This window comes from Mus pahari, chromosome 2, assembly GCF_900095145.1.
Source record: "Mus pahari chromosome 2, PAHARI_EIJ_v1.1, whole genome shotgun sequence".
NCBI classification, from domain to species: domain Eukaryota; kingdom Metazoa; phylum Chordata; class Mammalia; order Rodentia; family Muridae; genus Mus; species Mus pahari.
This window is the reverse complement of record NC_034591.1, coordinates 163,830,150-163,846,808: the sequence shown is the minus strand read 5'-3', so window position 1 is coordinate 163,846,808 and position 16,659 is coordinate 163,830,150. Positions and strand designations below refer to the sequence as shown.

Genomic DNA, 16,659 nt, shown 5'->3' with positions numbered 1-16,659 from the left:
AAAAAAAAAAAAAAAAAAAAAAAAGAGTTGGTCTATAGTTTGGCACTATTGGTTAATTTGATTGTTAACCGAACTGGATTAAAAACATCTAGTGTTGGTGAAACACATGTCTCTGTAAGGGGACTTCTAAAGACAATTGGATCCTGAAAGACGAATCTTAAAGGGAATTGGCTTGTTTACCTCTTTCAGTTCCTGTACAACGGCCGAGAGCCTCTCATTTTCTGCCTGGACATTTGTAACCACAGCCCGACTCTGTTTCAGCTCATTCTGCATCTCCAAGATCTTGTTTAGATAGTAAGCTTCCTTGGATGCAGACTCCTGAAGAAGTGTTTCCTCCCGAGTCTCTCCATCCTCAGCTACTTTACGGTGGATAGAGAAGGACTGCCCAAATGCCTGCAAATTTGGAAAAAGAATGCACAATGAGAGACACCTCAAGATTATTGAACAGACTTAGACAAATGTTTTATTTGTTTTTTTGCATAAGAAAAGCTACTCTGAAAAACTGTTAGATTAAAAAATAATAAATGATTATACATACACAAATGTGTAACCGTCTATCATGTCTAATGCTTCTAATAACTCATACTGAGTCTGAGAGGATTGAACCCTGGCTCTCATTTAGACTAAGTACATGTTATAAGCTATACCTCCAGCCTCTTCAAATGCAATTATAAGGTAAAGAAAAAATTTAAATATCTTACAAAATTGTATGAGTCAAAGAAAACTTAGAAGCATCCTTAGGTTCTTTATGCTACATTGTTTAAATACATCCTGTAGCTCATCAAATTTTATGTTATTGTTTTCTTCCTAGAAAATATCCACAGATAATTTTCCAAGAAAGAAAATAATGATTGCATCAATTCTTTAGTACATTGGCAATAATGCTAGACCAATTATGGGTGATACACTTAAAAGAAAAAAAAACCCACTGGGACTCAGTATCCTCCGTTTCTTTGGATGTTTCTTTTTTTTTTTTTTTTTTTAAATTGGATGTTTTCTTTATTTACATTTCAAATGTTATCCCCTTTCCCGGTCCCCCCCCTCCCGGAAACCCCTTGTCCTATCCCCCATCCTCCTCCCCCTGCTTCTATGAGGGTGTTCCTCCACCCACCCACCTACTCCCACCTCCCAGCCATCAATTCCCCTATACTGGGGCATCCATTGAGCCTTCAGAAGACCAAGGACCTCTCCTCCCATTTATGCCTGACAAGCCATTTGTACTCCTTGGTTGGTGGCTTAGTCAGTGGGAGCTCTGGGGAGGTCTGGTTGGTTGATATTGTTGTTCTTCCTAGGAGGTTTCTTTAGGGTTGCTTCCATAAATTTTAGAAAGCTTCCACTGTACTGGGTTACCATGCCACCCCTCAATTCTAGCTGTCTCTCCATGCATTCCTTCCTCCTGCTCACCTGATCCTCCTGTTCCAGTCCCCACCACCACTGCACACATAAAATCTATTCTCTTTCCCCAATTTTTAAGGAGATTAGTGTGTTCCCCACTAGACCCCTCCCCCTTGTTACTTAGCTTCTCTGTGTCTGTGGATTGTAGTGTGCTTACCCTTTGACACCCTCCCATCCTTGTGCTCGATCTCCCAAACAAACAAACAAACAAACAAACCAAATTCAATTTGTGTTACCCATATACTCATGACCATGACTCATGTCGAACTCCCAGTGGCCAGCCCTTAAAATAAGTCCTTCCCTACAACACCCCTGCCAGAAGCCATCAACTGTGAAGAGCTACACTTAAGCATTTTAATCACAATTTTAAAGAATTCTCTTCAATAGCTTCCTGTCTGAACAGTTTCTTTCTTTTTTTTCCCCCTGGGGTGGGGGTGGGGCATTGCCACTGAAGCCTTTAATGTCTTTAATTCTCAATTGTGATTCTGCACTCATCTATAACACTACAAAAGAAGCTGCCCTGCCCATAATAGCCACCGATAGTATGGACCATACTTTCAATACTTCTTTTTTTTTTTTTTTTTTCTCCGAGACAGGGTTTCTCTGTCTAGCCCTGGCTGTCCTGGAACTCACTTTGTAGACCAGGCTGGCCTCGAACTCAGAAATCCGCCTGCCTATGCCTCCCGAGTGCTGGGATTAAAGGCGTGTGCCACCACGCCCGGCTTCAATACTTCTTAAATAGCCTCTAAGTTAATTTAGCACTCCTGAAATTTTTTATCCCAATACAATACCCAATAGCTTCTTGATTAAATATGTCAACTTAAGGCCTAATTTTCTCATTTTTGCTATTAATTTTTAGGTTACCATACAAAGTAATCGGGTTTCACTGTGCATTTTATACGTGTATCATTTTCTTTGTTCTCATTTGTTCCTTTTCCCCACTTCCCTCTCCTGAGCTCTCTTACTCTTCCTTCACTCACTCCTACTATTCATATGTCATATGGATTCCACTATCTTCTCTATTTCCTACCCCCTTAAGATCCTTTTCCTTCCCTTTCATGATCACATCTAGTTCTCTCTCTCTCTCTCTCTCTCTCTCTCTCTCTCTCTCTCTCTCTCTCTCTTTCTGTGTGTGTCTCTCTCTGTCTCTGTGTGTGTGTGTGAGTGTGTGTGTGTGTCTCTCTCTCTGTCTCTCTCCCTCACACACACACATACACACAGACACACACAAATTTGAAATATAAGTTCCACATGTAAATATGTACCATTTATCTTTCTGAATCTGGAAAAGCTTGGTTTTTTTGTTTGTTGGTTTGTTTGTTTTTAAGATTAAGCTTTATTTTTAATTGTGTCTATTAGACAGTTGTCTGTGCATATGTGAGTGCGGGTGCCTTCAGAGTCTGGAAAAGGACATAAAATATCCTGAAGCTGGAATTACAGGAAGCTGTGGGCTACCCAGTATGGATGCTGGGAATCTAACTCAAATCCTCTGAAAGAGCATGAAGCACTTTTAACAGTTGAACCATCTCTCAAGACACAAGCAGTTTTTTTTCCTCTCCTTGATAGTTTGTAAAGGGTACCTTTGACTTGTTCAACTAATTCCCTTTTTAACTATCTGAGATATTTCAGAACTTCATTATATGCTAAATATACATAAAAAGAAAACTTATGACAAACTAAAAAATAAACAAATGTTTATAACTTAAAAAAAAAAACAGGGCAGGAGAGATGACTCAGCAGTTAAGAGCACTGACTGTTCTTCTGAAGGTCCTGAGTTCAAATCCCAGCAACCACAGCAGACTTTGTTAGCCCTAAAAGTCTGTCCACATTTTATTGCTCCTATCTCACTCACTGTACTCCCAGCTTCTGCCCAAATTAACACAATCCAATGTCACATTTATTTATTCTTCATCACATGTGTATACACGTTAAAAAATATTGTATATTATTTTTAAATTTACATGTTGGAAACCTTCTTTATGTATTCTGTTGCAATTTGCTTTTGTATTACAAATTTACAAAATCTATTCCTTTTGCTTACAATATTGCATCTTTCACTGCTATAACCTAATGTTTAAGTCTTCTAATCTACCTGAAATTTATTTCTGCTGATGACATAAAACACGGATTCTAATTATTTTCTGTATAAACCATCAATTTCTCTCAAACTCTTTAATGACACTCCTTTCCAAGTCAGCCATAAATCATAATGGCGTGTGCCCGCTGCAAGGATACCCCATGATATCGCACTGGTACTGAAGTTAGGAGAGTTCCACTGAGGAACAGGAATCTGACATAACTATATCTATTCATTAAGTTCTTTAATATTTTGAATTTTCAGAATCTAACTGAAAGTCTTTTTTAAGACATACAAGTAGCAATCTACAGATGACAACATTTATACAAGAGTAAACTCGTTCTAATGTTGAATTTAATGAACATAGAAGTATTTTCTTTCTGTAATATACACATATATTTTTAAATATATGTACTATTAAAGAAAAAATATGACTACAAATCTTAGAATTTTTCTTTCTGAGAGTAATGTATATTTACATTTATAATTTATAATTATAAAATATTTACAACTTTTATATTTTTATTTATAAAATAGTATTTTTATATTTGTTTTTAGATTTTATATATTTATGTATTTATTTTATACTTGTAAAGTAATTAAAGAATATGTGGGTAATACCAAAAAGCTCCCACTTGTGTCATCTTCTACCTTGAAAACAGATAAACTCAAGATTTCCAAATCTTTGCCTGAAATCACTTGCTTAGTCCTAAACATTCATTGTTGCCCAACTATGGGTCTCATAGTAGAATCTGTAATCTAACCTAGTAAAGTGCATCTGACAGATATTCAAAGCTTTCTTTCCTTAATCCCTCTTGAAATTTCCAGTTCTTATCTTTTCTGGCAGTGTTATGCATCAAGAAATCTTGAGAATAAAATATAGATGGCTATAATCCCATAATTATATGGCTGGTGTATTTCTGAGGCTATATATTAGTTTCTTTCCATTATATTAGAACCCAGACTCTTATTACTACTCATGCCATCCAAATACATAAACTTCAATAATCAACACATGGAAAAAACATATGTGTAACAAGAAATCAAAAAAAAAAAAAAAACCCTGCTTGCTTAGCAAAATACATCTATCTAGAAATAAAAGTGAAATACACATATTTTTATAGTATTATAACTAGAAGGAAATTCTCTAGATATCTTACAGAGTCATGTTTAATTTTTTATTTTATTATTTTATGTATATGGGCATTTTGTCTGCATATACACCTGTGCATCACTTATAGGTCTAGTGCCCACAGAAGCCAGAAGAGGGTCTCTGGTCCCTCTGAAAATAGAGTTACAGATGGTTGTAAGCCACTCAGTGGGTGCTGGGAATTAAACCTGAGTCCTCTGGAAGAGCATTCAGTGCCAAACCAACATCCAGTTTTAAAAGCATATATATATATATATATATATATATATATATATATATATATATATATATATAAAATATATGACCTAATCCTAACTGCAAATGATGTTATATCTTACATATTCTTTGAACTTCTAATTATTATCAGTAGCTATGGTAATGGGCATGCTGGAGGATCCACAGTCACTGATGGAGCTTGTGCAGTATGGCTCACCTGTTAGCAGAGCTGTGGTGAGTGTACCTTACAGAGGCAAAGCCAGGAGGGGTAGGAGAAATGATTGCCTAGAATGGCGCTTGCTGCTAGGCCTCATCATGCTTGGTGCTATCATGTTCTCCTTGTATTTAGCATGGTGTGATTATTTCATGGAAGATCCCCATTCTCCTCTGTTCAATTTACTGTAGTATATAATAATAAAAGTGATGATCTCTCCAGGGTAATGTTTAGACTGAATGATGATTCAGTTGAACTCTGGGAATAGTTTAAAGACAGATGGTTACAGCTTCTAATGAAGGATATATAGAAGATAGCAGTAAGCCTAGAAAATACCTTTCCCCAGGGGCATGCAAGACTTACTGAGAATAGAAAATAAGAACAAGGAAATTTCAGGCATTGTAAGCCCACAAGTCTTGCCTGTGGGAGATAGGCCAGTGATCAAAGAAAGCAATCAAGTTCCTGTAACTATGGTTAGGTCTGTGTCTTCTGGTTATGTAGCTTACAAATGTAATTACAGGTTTTTGTTATGCACCTCAAGAAAACAGAGTTGTAAGAGGAAAAAAATTACCCTAATATGAGTAGAAAAAAAGAAAGTAGATGGTTAATTAGGCTAGCTGAGCAAAGCTTTGTAAAATAAAACAAAAACAAAAATCTGCACACAGTTACTGCAAACTGCTGCCATCCAGTACAAGAAAACTGGCTGAAATAAACTTGGCTTGCATTAACTTTGTCAATCGATAATGAAAGAATTATTGCTTTGGGGTAAAGATGTAATTATGGGAAAAAATGGAGGGGCTTGTTTAAGCACATGTGGGTTTCTGAGGAAATTATTTTTAATATATGTCTTGTGACTATGAGGTGATTTTTTTTTCTGCATAAAGATTTTTGTTCTGAGTAGTATATTAGGGATAAAAGAAAAAATAAAATCAGAGAAAATTAGAGCTTCCTAGATCCATAACATGTCTCTGTGTCTTCTTGTAGTGGACTCTACATTTCCTCCTTGGAATCCCTGAGCTGCTGAAGCTGAACTCTGGGATAGCTTCTTGCCAGAAATTTACAAGAACTCTTAAAAATATTGTTCTTATTCTTTTCTAACACATATTTTTATGCTCTACAATTCACCTCCACTGACCTCACATATTCATACATCTTTATCTCTCTGTCCTACATAGAAGTATGGTATTAAGGTTCAGAGCATACATTTTTAACAGAAAGAAAGAGAATATCAATAAAGATCTAAATAAGCAATGGATGTGAAAGTTAAAAACTGGGCCTGAAATTCTGAAGAAGAAAAAATCATGGGCAATTAATTGGTGACACCAGGGCTCAGACTCAAGGCAATTTTGATATTGGTTTATAACTGACAATAAACTGCAGATGAGGAAGGAGGAAGAGGTGGAAAGAGGAAGAAAGAGAAGGAGGAAAATGCTTCTAGCTGAGAGTGACAAGTTTACGAAGGGCTTGGAGAAAGAAGGAATAAGTAGTAATCAGGCTCCATGGAAGTTAGGGACCATAAAAAAAGTCCTTTTACAGTTTAAAGGACTCAAAGGGGACCATGAAATAATGAAGTAAGTAGGTATAGAGGTATCAGTCAATCATCTATCCAAAAAAAAAGTGTGTATGTACATGCAGAGCAAACTTACAAGAAAGAATATCCAGCACTAGAATGTTCTGGCAATCCATCAAACTGAACAACTGCTGCTGTTTCTTATCAATGAGCCATTCATGGCTTACTTGAACTGTATGGTAGTTACGCAGGTTCCTCATTATGTTTGACAGCATTTTGGAACTCTTTTTTTTTTTTTTTTTTTTTTTTTAAGCCAAGAATGCTTTATAAGCATCCTATCATCTCCCCCCCCCCCCATAAGAATTTCTTTAGGTTTTGGATTGGCTCGATTAGATTTTGATAGGGAGTTGAGGGGATAGGTTGGTTTTGGTTTTTGAAACACAGATCTACCTACCTCTGCCTCCCAGTGCTGGGATTAAAAGTATGTGCCATTACACCCAACTCTGTAAGAATTTTTTTGAAGCCTATGGAAACTTTTGAGATAAATGGTCTTAATCTAAATATTTACTGCTATAAATTTGTCTTCCTCTCTTTGTATTTAACGTGTCTGGTAAAGAGCCTAAATTCCTTTGTTCTTTCTTTCTTTCTTTCTCTCTTTCTTTCTCTCTTTCTTTCTTTCTTTCTTTCTTTCTTTCTTTCTTTCTTTCTTTCTTTCTTTCTTTTTTTTGAGACAGGGTTCCTCTGTATAGCCCTGGCTGTCCTGGAACTTACTCTGTAGACCAGGCTGGCCTCGAACTCAGAAATCTGCCTGCTTCTGCCTCCCAAGTGCTGGGATTAAAAGTGTGTGCCACCACTGCCCGGCTAATTCTATTTCCTATGCAATATAATCTTTAACCTTAAATATATATATGGTATTTTCTTTATTTATATTTCAAATGCTATCTCCTTTCCTGATTTTCCCCTCCCAGAACCCCCCTATCCCATCCCCCATTCCCCTCCCCCTGTTTCTATGAGGGTGTTCCTCCACCCACCCAGCCACTCACTCCCACCTCTCCCCCATCAATTCCCCTATACTGTGGGGCATCCATCAAGCCTTCATAGAACCAAGGACCTCTCCTCCCATTTATGCCTCCCTGTGGGAAGCCACATAACGCCATTACAAGATGGCGCTGGCTACCACTGGCCACCGCCCGTGTATTTCAGGGAAACAACCAATGTGCACAGGTGCAAATGAGTTTCATGCCAAGTCACAGCCCGTCCCAGGGAATGTAAATTAAGGACTGAAAGCAGAACCAATCAGACATGGCCACGCCAGTCCTAGGCCTATAAAAGCAGCGCTAGTTCTAGGGCTCGGGGGTCTTTCACCTTCGCAATCAAACTCCCGCAATAAATGTGTGCAGAAGAATCCTGTTGTGTGGCATCATTCCTGCTGGCGGGAGGGTCGCCGACAAGTGGTGCCGAAACCTGGGAACCCGAACATCTACAGGCACAAGCGAAGACCCCCTGATCTAGGGAGGATTCAGAACTGCACTACAGGGAAAGGTAAGTCTCCGAGAGGTATGTTTTCCTTTGGGGTAGACCCTCTGATAGTTGCTGCCGCTCTTCCAATCCTGGTTAAGTGTGAGGACTTGGTTAAAGAGGGACAGAGACTGTTGCAGGAGCACCAGGATAGCATGTCAGAAACAGAGACCCATCAGAAAAAGGAAGGGCACCATAAACGAAAAACGAATTTAAAAGGTTCTCAGTTAGGAGACATATAGTGCCCGGTAGAGGGACAAAGAAGGTTCTTGGTACAGAGACAAAGTTAAGCGAGGTTAAGGTTCAAAGTTAGGTTCCCAGCACAGGGACAAAATTAAAAGTGAAGAGAGCAGGAGGAGATTGCTTAAAAAATGAAAATAAGAGAGGTGTTGGTGCAACTGTTAGTAATTTTGAATTTAATTAAATTTTGCCTGGTGGACGAAAGTGGAAAGTTAAAAAGGTTTTCCTGTGGCCAGGCTGAGCATTTTAAAAGAGATTGTTTTCCTAATCACCCAAGGCCAGCTACTGCAGCTCCCCGTGAGACGTCCAAAATTATGTCCACGGTATAAGGACTCATGCAGCAGAGGCAGAAGGGTACGGGCAAGAAGCCAACAGAGGAGAGGAGAGGCTGGAGAATGGGAGAGTGAGGAGGGAAGTTCGGATGGGTCGTCTGAAGGTGGAGACCCAGATCCATGTTCGGGCCAGCTTCCCTCATTACCACTTAAATCAAAGCAGCTGGCTCAACTCCCTTGTTAACTCAGCTGAAATACTGCCTTCCATATATTCAAATCATAATGCTAACCTCTGTGCAGTTTCAGAATTTTTCTCGTGCAACTAATTTGTCCCATGAAACAGGAACATCCGTGTGGAGATTGCCATCGCTCAGCAGTGGTTGAAGATGATCCAGAGGACCTTCAGCTTCCTCAAGGGTTGGGGAGGGATGGTCTTCTGGGGAAACCCGAGTGGAACCTATTACCTCTGCCTTTTCCTACTTTAAAGAGTGGGTGGGAGTGGTTCTTTTTGGCACGGCTATGTGCTGTGGATTGGTGTTCGTGCTCTGGTTGGTCTGCAAATTCAGATCTCAACAAAAATGTGACAAGGTGGTTATACCCTAAGCACTAATGGCCATTGAACAGGGGGCCTCCTCTGAGGTATGGTTAAGGCATTTGAGTCCTCAGCTCTTGCACCCCACAGGTTTTTGATTACCCATTGCACTGGGATGAGTGAGGCTCGGCTACTTTAATCAGCCCTTGCACATATGGTTAAGGCATTTGAGTCCTCAACTCTTATACCCCACAGGTTTTTGATTACCCATTGCACTGGGATGAGTGAGGCTTGGCTACTCAGGACAGCCTTTGCACATCGCTGAGTCTTAATCTCATTGGACGCGATAAGGTGTCCTAAGGAGGTCTATCTTTATTCCATCTTGATTTCTGTGGATTGATGAAATTCATACATGNATCAATGGATTAGGATTAATCAAACAAAAAAAGGGGGAGTTGTGGGAAGCCACATAACGCCATTACAAGATGCTACCACTGGCCACCGCCCGTGTATTTCGGGTAAACAACCAATGTGCGCAGATGCAAATGGGTTTCATGCCAAGTCACAGCCCGTCCCAGGGAATGGGACGGTGTTTCATTTGAAATGTAAATAAAGAAAATAATTTAAAAAAATGTGCACACACAAAAAAATCATAATTAAAATCAGATACAAGCAAAAAAAAAAGGGGGGGAACAAAATACTCATGGGAGCAAATATGGAGACAAAGTATAGAGCAGAGACTGAAGGAAAGGCCATCCAGAGACTTTCCCACCTGAGGATTCATCCCATATACACCCACACTTTGGTCTTTCTTCTTGAGCTTCATGTGGTCTGTAAATTGTATCTTGGGCTAATATCCACTTATCAGTGAGTGCATATACCATGTGTGTTCTTTTTTGATTGGGTTACCTCACTCAGGATGATATTTTCTAGTTCCATCCATTTGCCTAAGCATTTCATGAATTCATTGTTAAATGTACATTTTCTGTATCCATTAAAGGACATCTGGGTTCTTTCCACCTTCTGGCTATTATAAGTAAGGCTGCTATGAACATAGTGGAGCACATGTTCTTGTTATATGTTAGAGAATCTTTTGGGTATATGCCCAGGACTGGCATAGCTGGGTCCTCAGGTAATACTATGTCCAATTTTCTGAGGAACTTCCAGACTGATTTCCAGAGTGGTTGTACCAGCTTGCAATCCCACCAAAAATGGAGGAGTGTTCATCTTTCTCTACATCCTCACCAGCATCTGCTGTCACCTAACTTTTTGATCTTAGCCATTCTGACTGGTAAGGTGGAATCTCAGGGTTGTTTTGATTTGCATTTCCCTGATGACTAAGGATGTTGAACATTTCTTTAGATGCTTCTTGGCCATTCAATATTCCTCAGTTGAAAATTCTTTGTTTAGCTCTGTACCCCCTCTTTGTATTTAACATGTCTGCTAAAGAACCTAAATGTTCTTTTGTTCTTTTTTAATCTAAAATATTTACTACTATAAAACTTCACTTATAAGCCAAATATGTTGGTACATGCCAATAACTCTAGAACTTAGGAGGTAGATAAAGAAGGATCAATAGGCCATCCTCTGTAACATGGTAAATTTGAGGTCAAACTGGACTGCATTAAGTCCTGTCTCACACACACACACACACACACACACACACACACACACACACACAAGCAGATTCACCTTTAACACAATTCATAATTATTATTCTTCCACATACTTATCAAACTGTTTGCCCAAGTGAATAACCCATTGTTCTAATATGAAAGTTGTTTGCCTAAAAGACCAAACTGTTTTTCCTGATAAATTGATTTGTAAGAGTTTCCTAAAGTAAGTATTGGAATTATTTATTGACTTACTGTCTTATCTTCCTAGGCAAGTACTTCTTGGGATAAAGAATTAGATTATGTTGACACTAATAAATACGGTCTGATACCTCACATTGCGTGTGTGATTACAAGATAGTTAAGGAGGAAAAGTCTGATTGAAATAGAATTTTCAACCACAGAGTTGTAAAGAGTGTAAGTTACCTAACCTACAGGTTTGCTTTAGAATAGACTAAGACACATACAGTTCATAATCTGCTCAAATGTATTATCAGTAAGAGAGTAGATACAATACCTCAGGTAGTTTTGTTTCCTAATTCAATATTTTATACACTTAGCTCCAGCTTTGTAATGGTTCTAAATATAGAAAAATAAATCTCAATAATAGATTTTGTTTTTAGACTTCTGACATTGTGCAAGTGTGGAGAGCCATTCAGGAGGAAGAACAAATGGCTTTAGAACTCATGGAATGTGGCCTACCGGTTAGCACAATCAGAATGGGTGCCCCTCAGAGAAGTATTGCCCTGAGGACTCCACGTCCTGAGGACTTCATGCTGTTGTGGAGTTCTGCTCTGCTTGTTGCCTTCACATCCCTCCTAATCTAAGAATTGTATGAAAACTCTAAGCGGGCTTCCAGCCCCTCACTGGGCAGTATCCTTGGTACTCACTGTAATAATGCTTGATCTGTCTCAGGCATTGCTGCTAGAGCAGATTAATGATTCAATTACTATCCTTGGAAAGAGCTTACAGATACAGATTGTTAGTAATGACCATCACCCTTAGGATTTACAAAAAAAAAAAAAAATTGTTAGTGAAGTTAGGTTAGTATGCTTTTGCTAGTGGCTCTGATAGAGAAAATCATAGGGAGCCATTTGAAGTTCAGAAAGGCATACTCTTAATAGTTGAGCTAAGTATTTTTTGAGGTCAGGGAACAAGAACAATGGCAGTCTAACTAACATTGACTGATATAAATTTTACTGAGCCTGGATTGTCAATTTAGGTAATGATTAATTTCTTGTATCGATTTTGCCCTCAGCTTCCTGATATGATTTAATAAAAATTTCTGGGGCTGGCGAAATTGCTCACCGGGTAAGAGCACTAACTGCTCTTTCAAAGGTCCTGAGTTCAAATCCCAGCAACCACATGGTGACTCACAACCATCTATACAGCTACAGTATACTCACATAAAATAAATAAATAAATCTTCTTTAAAAAAATTCTGGTGAGTAGATGTTTATTCTGAGGACTTAAAATAGAAATGTTTAGATATGTGATTCTTTTAAGATTTTTATAAGATTACTTTTTAAGATGCTTTCTTTGTAACCTCAGATTGCTGCCTGCCAGTAGCAGAAACTGGCTCAAAAAATTACCTTGTTGCTGGGCAGTGGTGGTGTACGCCTTTAATCCCAGCACTTGGGAGGCAGAGGTAGGCAGATTTCTGAGTTCGAGGCCAGCCTGGCCTACAGAGTGAGTCCTAGGACAGCCAAGGCTACACAGAGAAACCCTGTCTTGAAAAACCAAAACTTAATAATAGTAATGGTAATAATAATAATAATAATTGCCTTGTTTGCTTACACTTTGTTAACCTATAACAAGTTGCTTAGTTAGTTACAAATGTACATGGGTTCTTGGGAATAATTTTTTTAACCTGCATTACATAATGGTTTTTCATGTAAAGGTATTGGGAAGCTTACTGTTTTTACAGTCATTCACTAGAAGAAAAACAATGTAATCACATTGTAATTCTATACTGCTTGAAAGATTTTGCTGGGATATATAAACTGTGGGAGAAATAAAAGGTTGTTGGAGCCTACTCACTGGAATTTATTCCATCCATATGTATCCCATATGTATTTCATGTATGTATGTATATGTAAAGTGGTTAGAGCTAGCTCATTGGAATTTGCTCAATCTACCAAAAAATGTATGTGCATATATATATAAAGTCTGTCTGTCTGTCTGTATGCCTGTATGAATATACATATGTGTATGTGTGAAGCTGGAGCTTGTTGAAGTTTGCTTCGTCCATCCAGAGAGTTTGCTTCATCAGAGAGAGAGAGAGAGAGAGAGAGAGAGAGAGAGAGAGAGAGAGAGAGAATGAATAATTCCTCCCATTTTTCTCTTTCTTTTTTTAACCAGCGTTTTGTAACCCCCTCAAATAGTTTTTTCAGTGACCTTTTATGGCCCCCAAGAAGTGTTTTCACCAGCCTCTTGTGGGCTACCAAAGGAATTCTTCATTAGCCCCTCAGGGAGCATTCTGGTCTGGCCCAGTCAATTGCTGACTATATGCCCCACCTCAGTTTACCCTGGATGTCAAAGTTGGTCTTTGACAGCAAAGATTTATAATATTTCACATGGGGAGGGGGAAGCTTCTTATTTGTGGAGAGCTTTGGGGGAGCTGCTTCTAGAAACTTGGTGGGAATTTGACATGGGGCCAGAACAAAAGAAGTAAACTGAAGGCAGAAATCTGACTTTGGGCCAGGACTCAGATTAAGAACATTTACATTTGAGTTGAGGCAAAGCTCAGAGCAGGCTCAGCTGAGACATGTGTGACAGTCTTTTTGTCTTGGTCATCCTGACAAGCCCTTAGAAAGTTACTTACTGAGCTGGGCGTGGTGGTGCACACCTTTAATCCCAGCACTCGGGAGGCAGAGGCAGGCAGATTTCGGAGTTCAAGGCCAGCCTGATCTACAGAGTGAGTTCCAGGAGAGCCAGGGCTATACAAAGAAACCCTGTCTCCAAAAACAAAAACAAAAACAAAAACAAAAAAAGTTGTTTACTGGATTTTGTTTATTGCTTTGCTTGTTCCTTGACCCAGAACTGAACTTATCATTTTGCATGTATTTGAAGTGGTACAAAGGCAGACTGGAAAAAAAAATAAACCCTCTTCAGCCTCAAAACTGGCTGTGGTGATGCTTCAGTGTTGTCTAATTGTCTTTGTTCTCTTTAATCCTCACTCCTGCCCTGGAGAACCTGTTGACTGACTAAACTGGCTTGGTCACTTACTACCTAAAATTCTGTGGTTCAAAGCAGTAACTACTAGCCACACATGACCATTTAAGTTACAATTAATTTTAAAAGAAAATTAAAAATTAATTCTTCAGTCACATTTTTATAGTTTTAGAGTAAAAATATAACTTCTCCTTTCAGGAATGTTTAGCTCTGTATTTTGGCATTTAACTACTGAATATATAATGTAAGACCCCAACTCAATTTGTTTCTTAGACACCTAAAAGGAGTTCTTTGTTCTTTTTCCTTCAGCCTGAGTTACTAATTACCTCTGGAACTGGCTCATCTTAAACTCAGACTGGTGCAGGAAGCCTTATGTCCTTCTACCTGACAGCTAAAAAGTGATAACGGCTGGATGGCCCGCCAGGCGCCTGCTTTCTGGTATTAAAAGCCAGGAATGTTTACCAAAAGATAGCTTGTGACCCCTACGCTATAAATGAGCCATACAGCTCCACCAGAGAAAAGCTGTAAACTCAACCTTCTTTGTGAACTTCCTCCCACCCCTTCCTTATAAAGCCCTCAGTTGAAACAGCTCAGGGTCGATCTCCTATGAGCTTGTCCTCAACATGTTGATTTTTCCTGATTAAACCTCATGCATATTGCATCAAGAATGCTTTTCTCGAGTTATTGGGGCTGGAGCGAGGATATCCCCTGAAACGGGGGGTCTTTCAATAACACCCCAGTAAATGCTAATAACTAAATAACAATAAAGCAAGGTCAGGACATATATGGTAGCACAACAACAATGAACCACAAAATTTTAGTGTCTTAACACTTTGCTGTGTTTGTTCCAGTCCATATTCAAAGTGATGTTTCTGATCTCTTGGACACTAGATTTGGAAAAACAGGCTTTTCTAAATCCACCCCACCAATGGCAGAAATAAGCAGGAACAAAGGAGGGAGGAATATGAGAGGGAAGAAGGATGGAAGGAAGAAGACGATAGAACATCTTGGATTTCACCATTCCTCTTTATAATTTAGCTACAAATACTTTTCTAGACCTATAAATATGCAAAACCCTGAAATCTAAGTAACACAATAGAATTCTATACTTCCATATCAATAGACTCTTGCTTCTGATTAACCCACATTTTACTATTTTCTGCTATAACCTTTAGTATTTTTTAATTATGTAACATTTTTATTTTTTTATTAGATATTTTCTTCATTTCATTTCAAATGCTATCCCCTTCCCTAGTTTCCTCTCCAAAAATCCCCTATATCTTCCTCTCTTCCCCTGCTCCCCAACTCACCCACTCCCACTTCCTGGCCCTAGCATTCCCCTATACTGGGGCATAGAGCTTATTTAGGTCTTTGATGTGTCTGCCTTAATCTCCCACATGGCACTCAGTTTTACATGTAAGCAAAGCATCATACACATAAAATAAATCTAAAAAGAAATTTAAATAGAACCTTCTATAAATACTTTGTTAGTATTTTTGTACATTTCTTCAAATGATAAAAGTATTCCCAGGTTCATTTTTGGTTCTACTTGTTCTAACTTCTGAGGAAACATGGTTTGAACGTATCTTTATTTTTACTCTCCCCTCTAAAGCTATAGCAAACTTGATAAAGAAAACTTCAATGCCAACATGAGTGTAAATACCAATCACAACAGTTTAAAAGTCAAGAAAAAGAGTAACCTGAGAAAGTAAAGCAACTTACTAATTATACTATTCTAAGATTAATTGAAATATTATGAACTCACTATCAATGTTTGCTTTTGTTATTGATAAAATGTTTATAAATGGGTAATCTTGGAATGATGAAAAACTACCTAAAGAAAAAGGGCAGGCTCTATTTCAGACTCTTCCAGGAAGCTGGAATCCCAGAACTAGAATAACTTGCCTAGAAAATGCTCTGTAGAAAACATGAAAACATCCAAGGAATAGCATTTTTAAAAATCTGACAAAGTAAAAACACAAAGCCAAAAGTCACAAGACATAATTGTAAGCAGGCTGTATACCTGGTGCCTGTACAGATAGCAGGCTGCATGCAGCTGAGATTCCTTAGAGGCCTAAGAGAAGAAGACATCAATCATGAGCCTGGCAGAAAAACAGAATCAGGAAAAAGACTTATGTATGTGACTGCAAGGTCTAGTAAGGGAATTCACTTAGTTTGGGGGGGGGGGAGCAATAAAGTCAAACACTGAAGTTTCAGATAGAAGTCTGTATACTTAATGTGCTCTGCCACTTCATAAAAGGCATGAATGAGCAAATGAGAATCAAATCTGGACTTGGGCTGTGATTAAGTACGTCTCTGCTTCTTTACCTAGTGTAAAAAGAAGTCCTCCACTTTAAATGTTCCTTAGAACCAGGAGTTGAGGCACATACCTATTACCTCAACACTCAGGAAGGTGAGGCAGAAAGAGTTAGAAGCAACCTAGGTGAGAGTGTCTCCAAAACAAAAGTAAAATAAATACTCTCCATCCTATTCCAGAGATATTAATTACCTCACCCAATATACAATTGCCACAATCTTTTAAATAATAGTATTACCACTATGAAAAGTATTTTATCATCCCAATTTTAGTAAAGTTAACACACTGGGAAATAAGGAAGCTATACTGGCTAATTTTGTGTCAACTTGACACAGAGAAAGGAGCTTTAGTTGAGGAAATGCCTACATGAGATCCAGCTGTAAAGTATTTTCTCAATTAGTGATCAAGGGGGAAAGGCCCCTTGTGGGTGG

General features: G+C 38.5%; 1 protein-coding gene across 3 annotated transcripts in view; it reads right to left on the bottom strand.

Annotated features, from left to right (window-relative positions):
- The window catches only part of Bicd1 (BICD cargo adaptor 1), a 137,141-nt gene that overhangs the window by 66,410 nt on the left and 54,072 nt on the right, over positions 1 to 16,659 (bottom strand). For all 3 annotated transcript variants that reach the window (XM_021190400.2, XM_021190401.2, XM_029534853.1), the window contains exon 2: positions 181 to 393. In XM_021190400.2, coding sequence (XP_021046059.1) covers positions 181 to 393 — 213 coding nt within the window. The remainder of the gene's footprint in view (positions 1 to 180; positions 394 to 16,659) is intronic.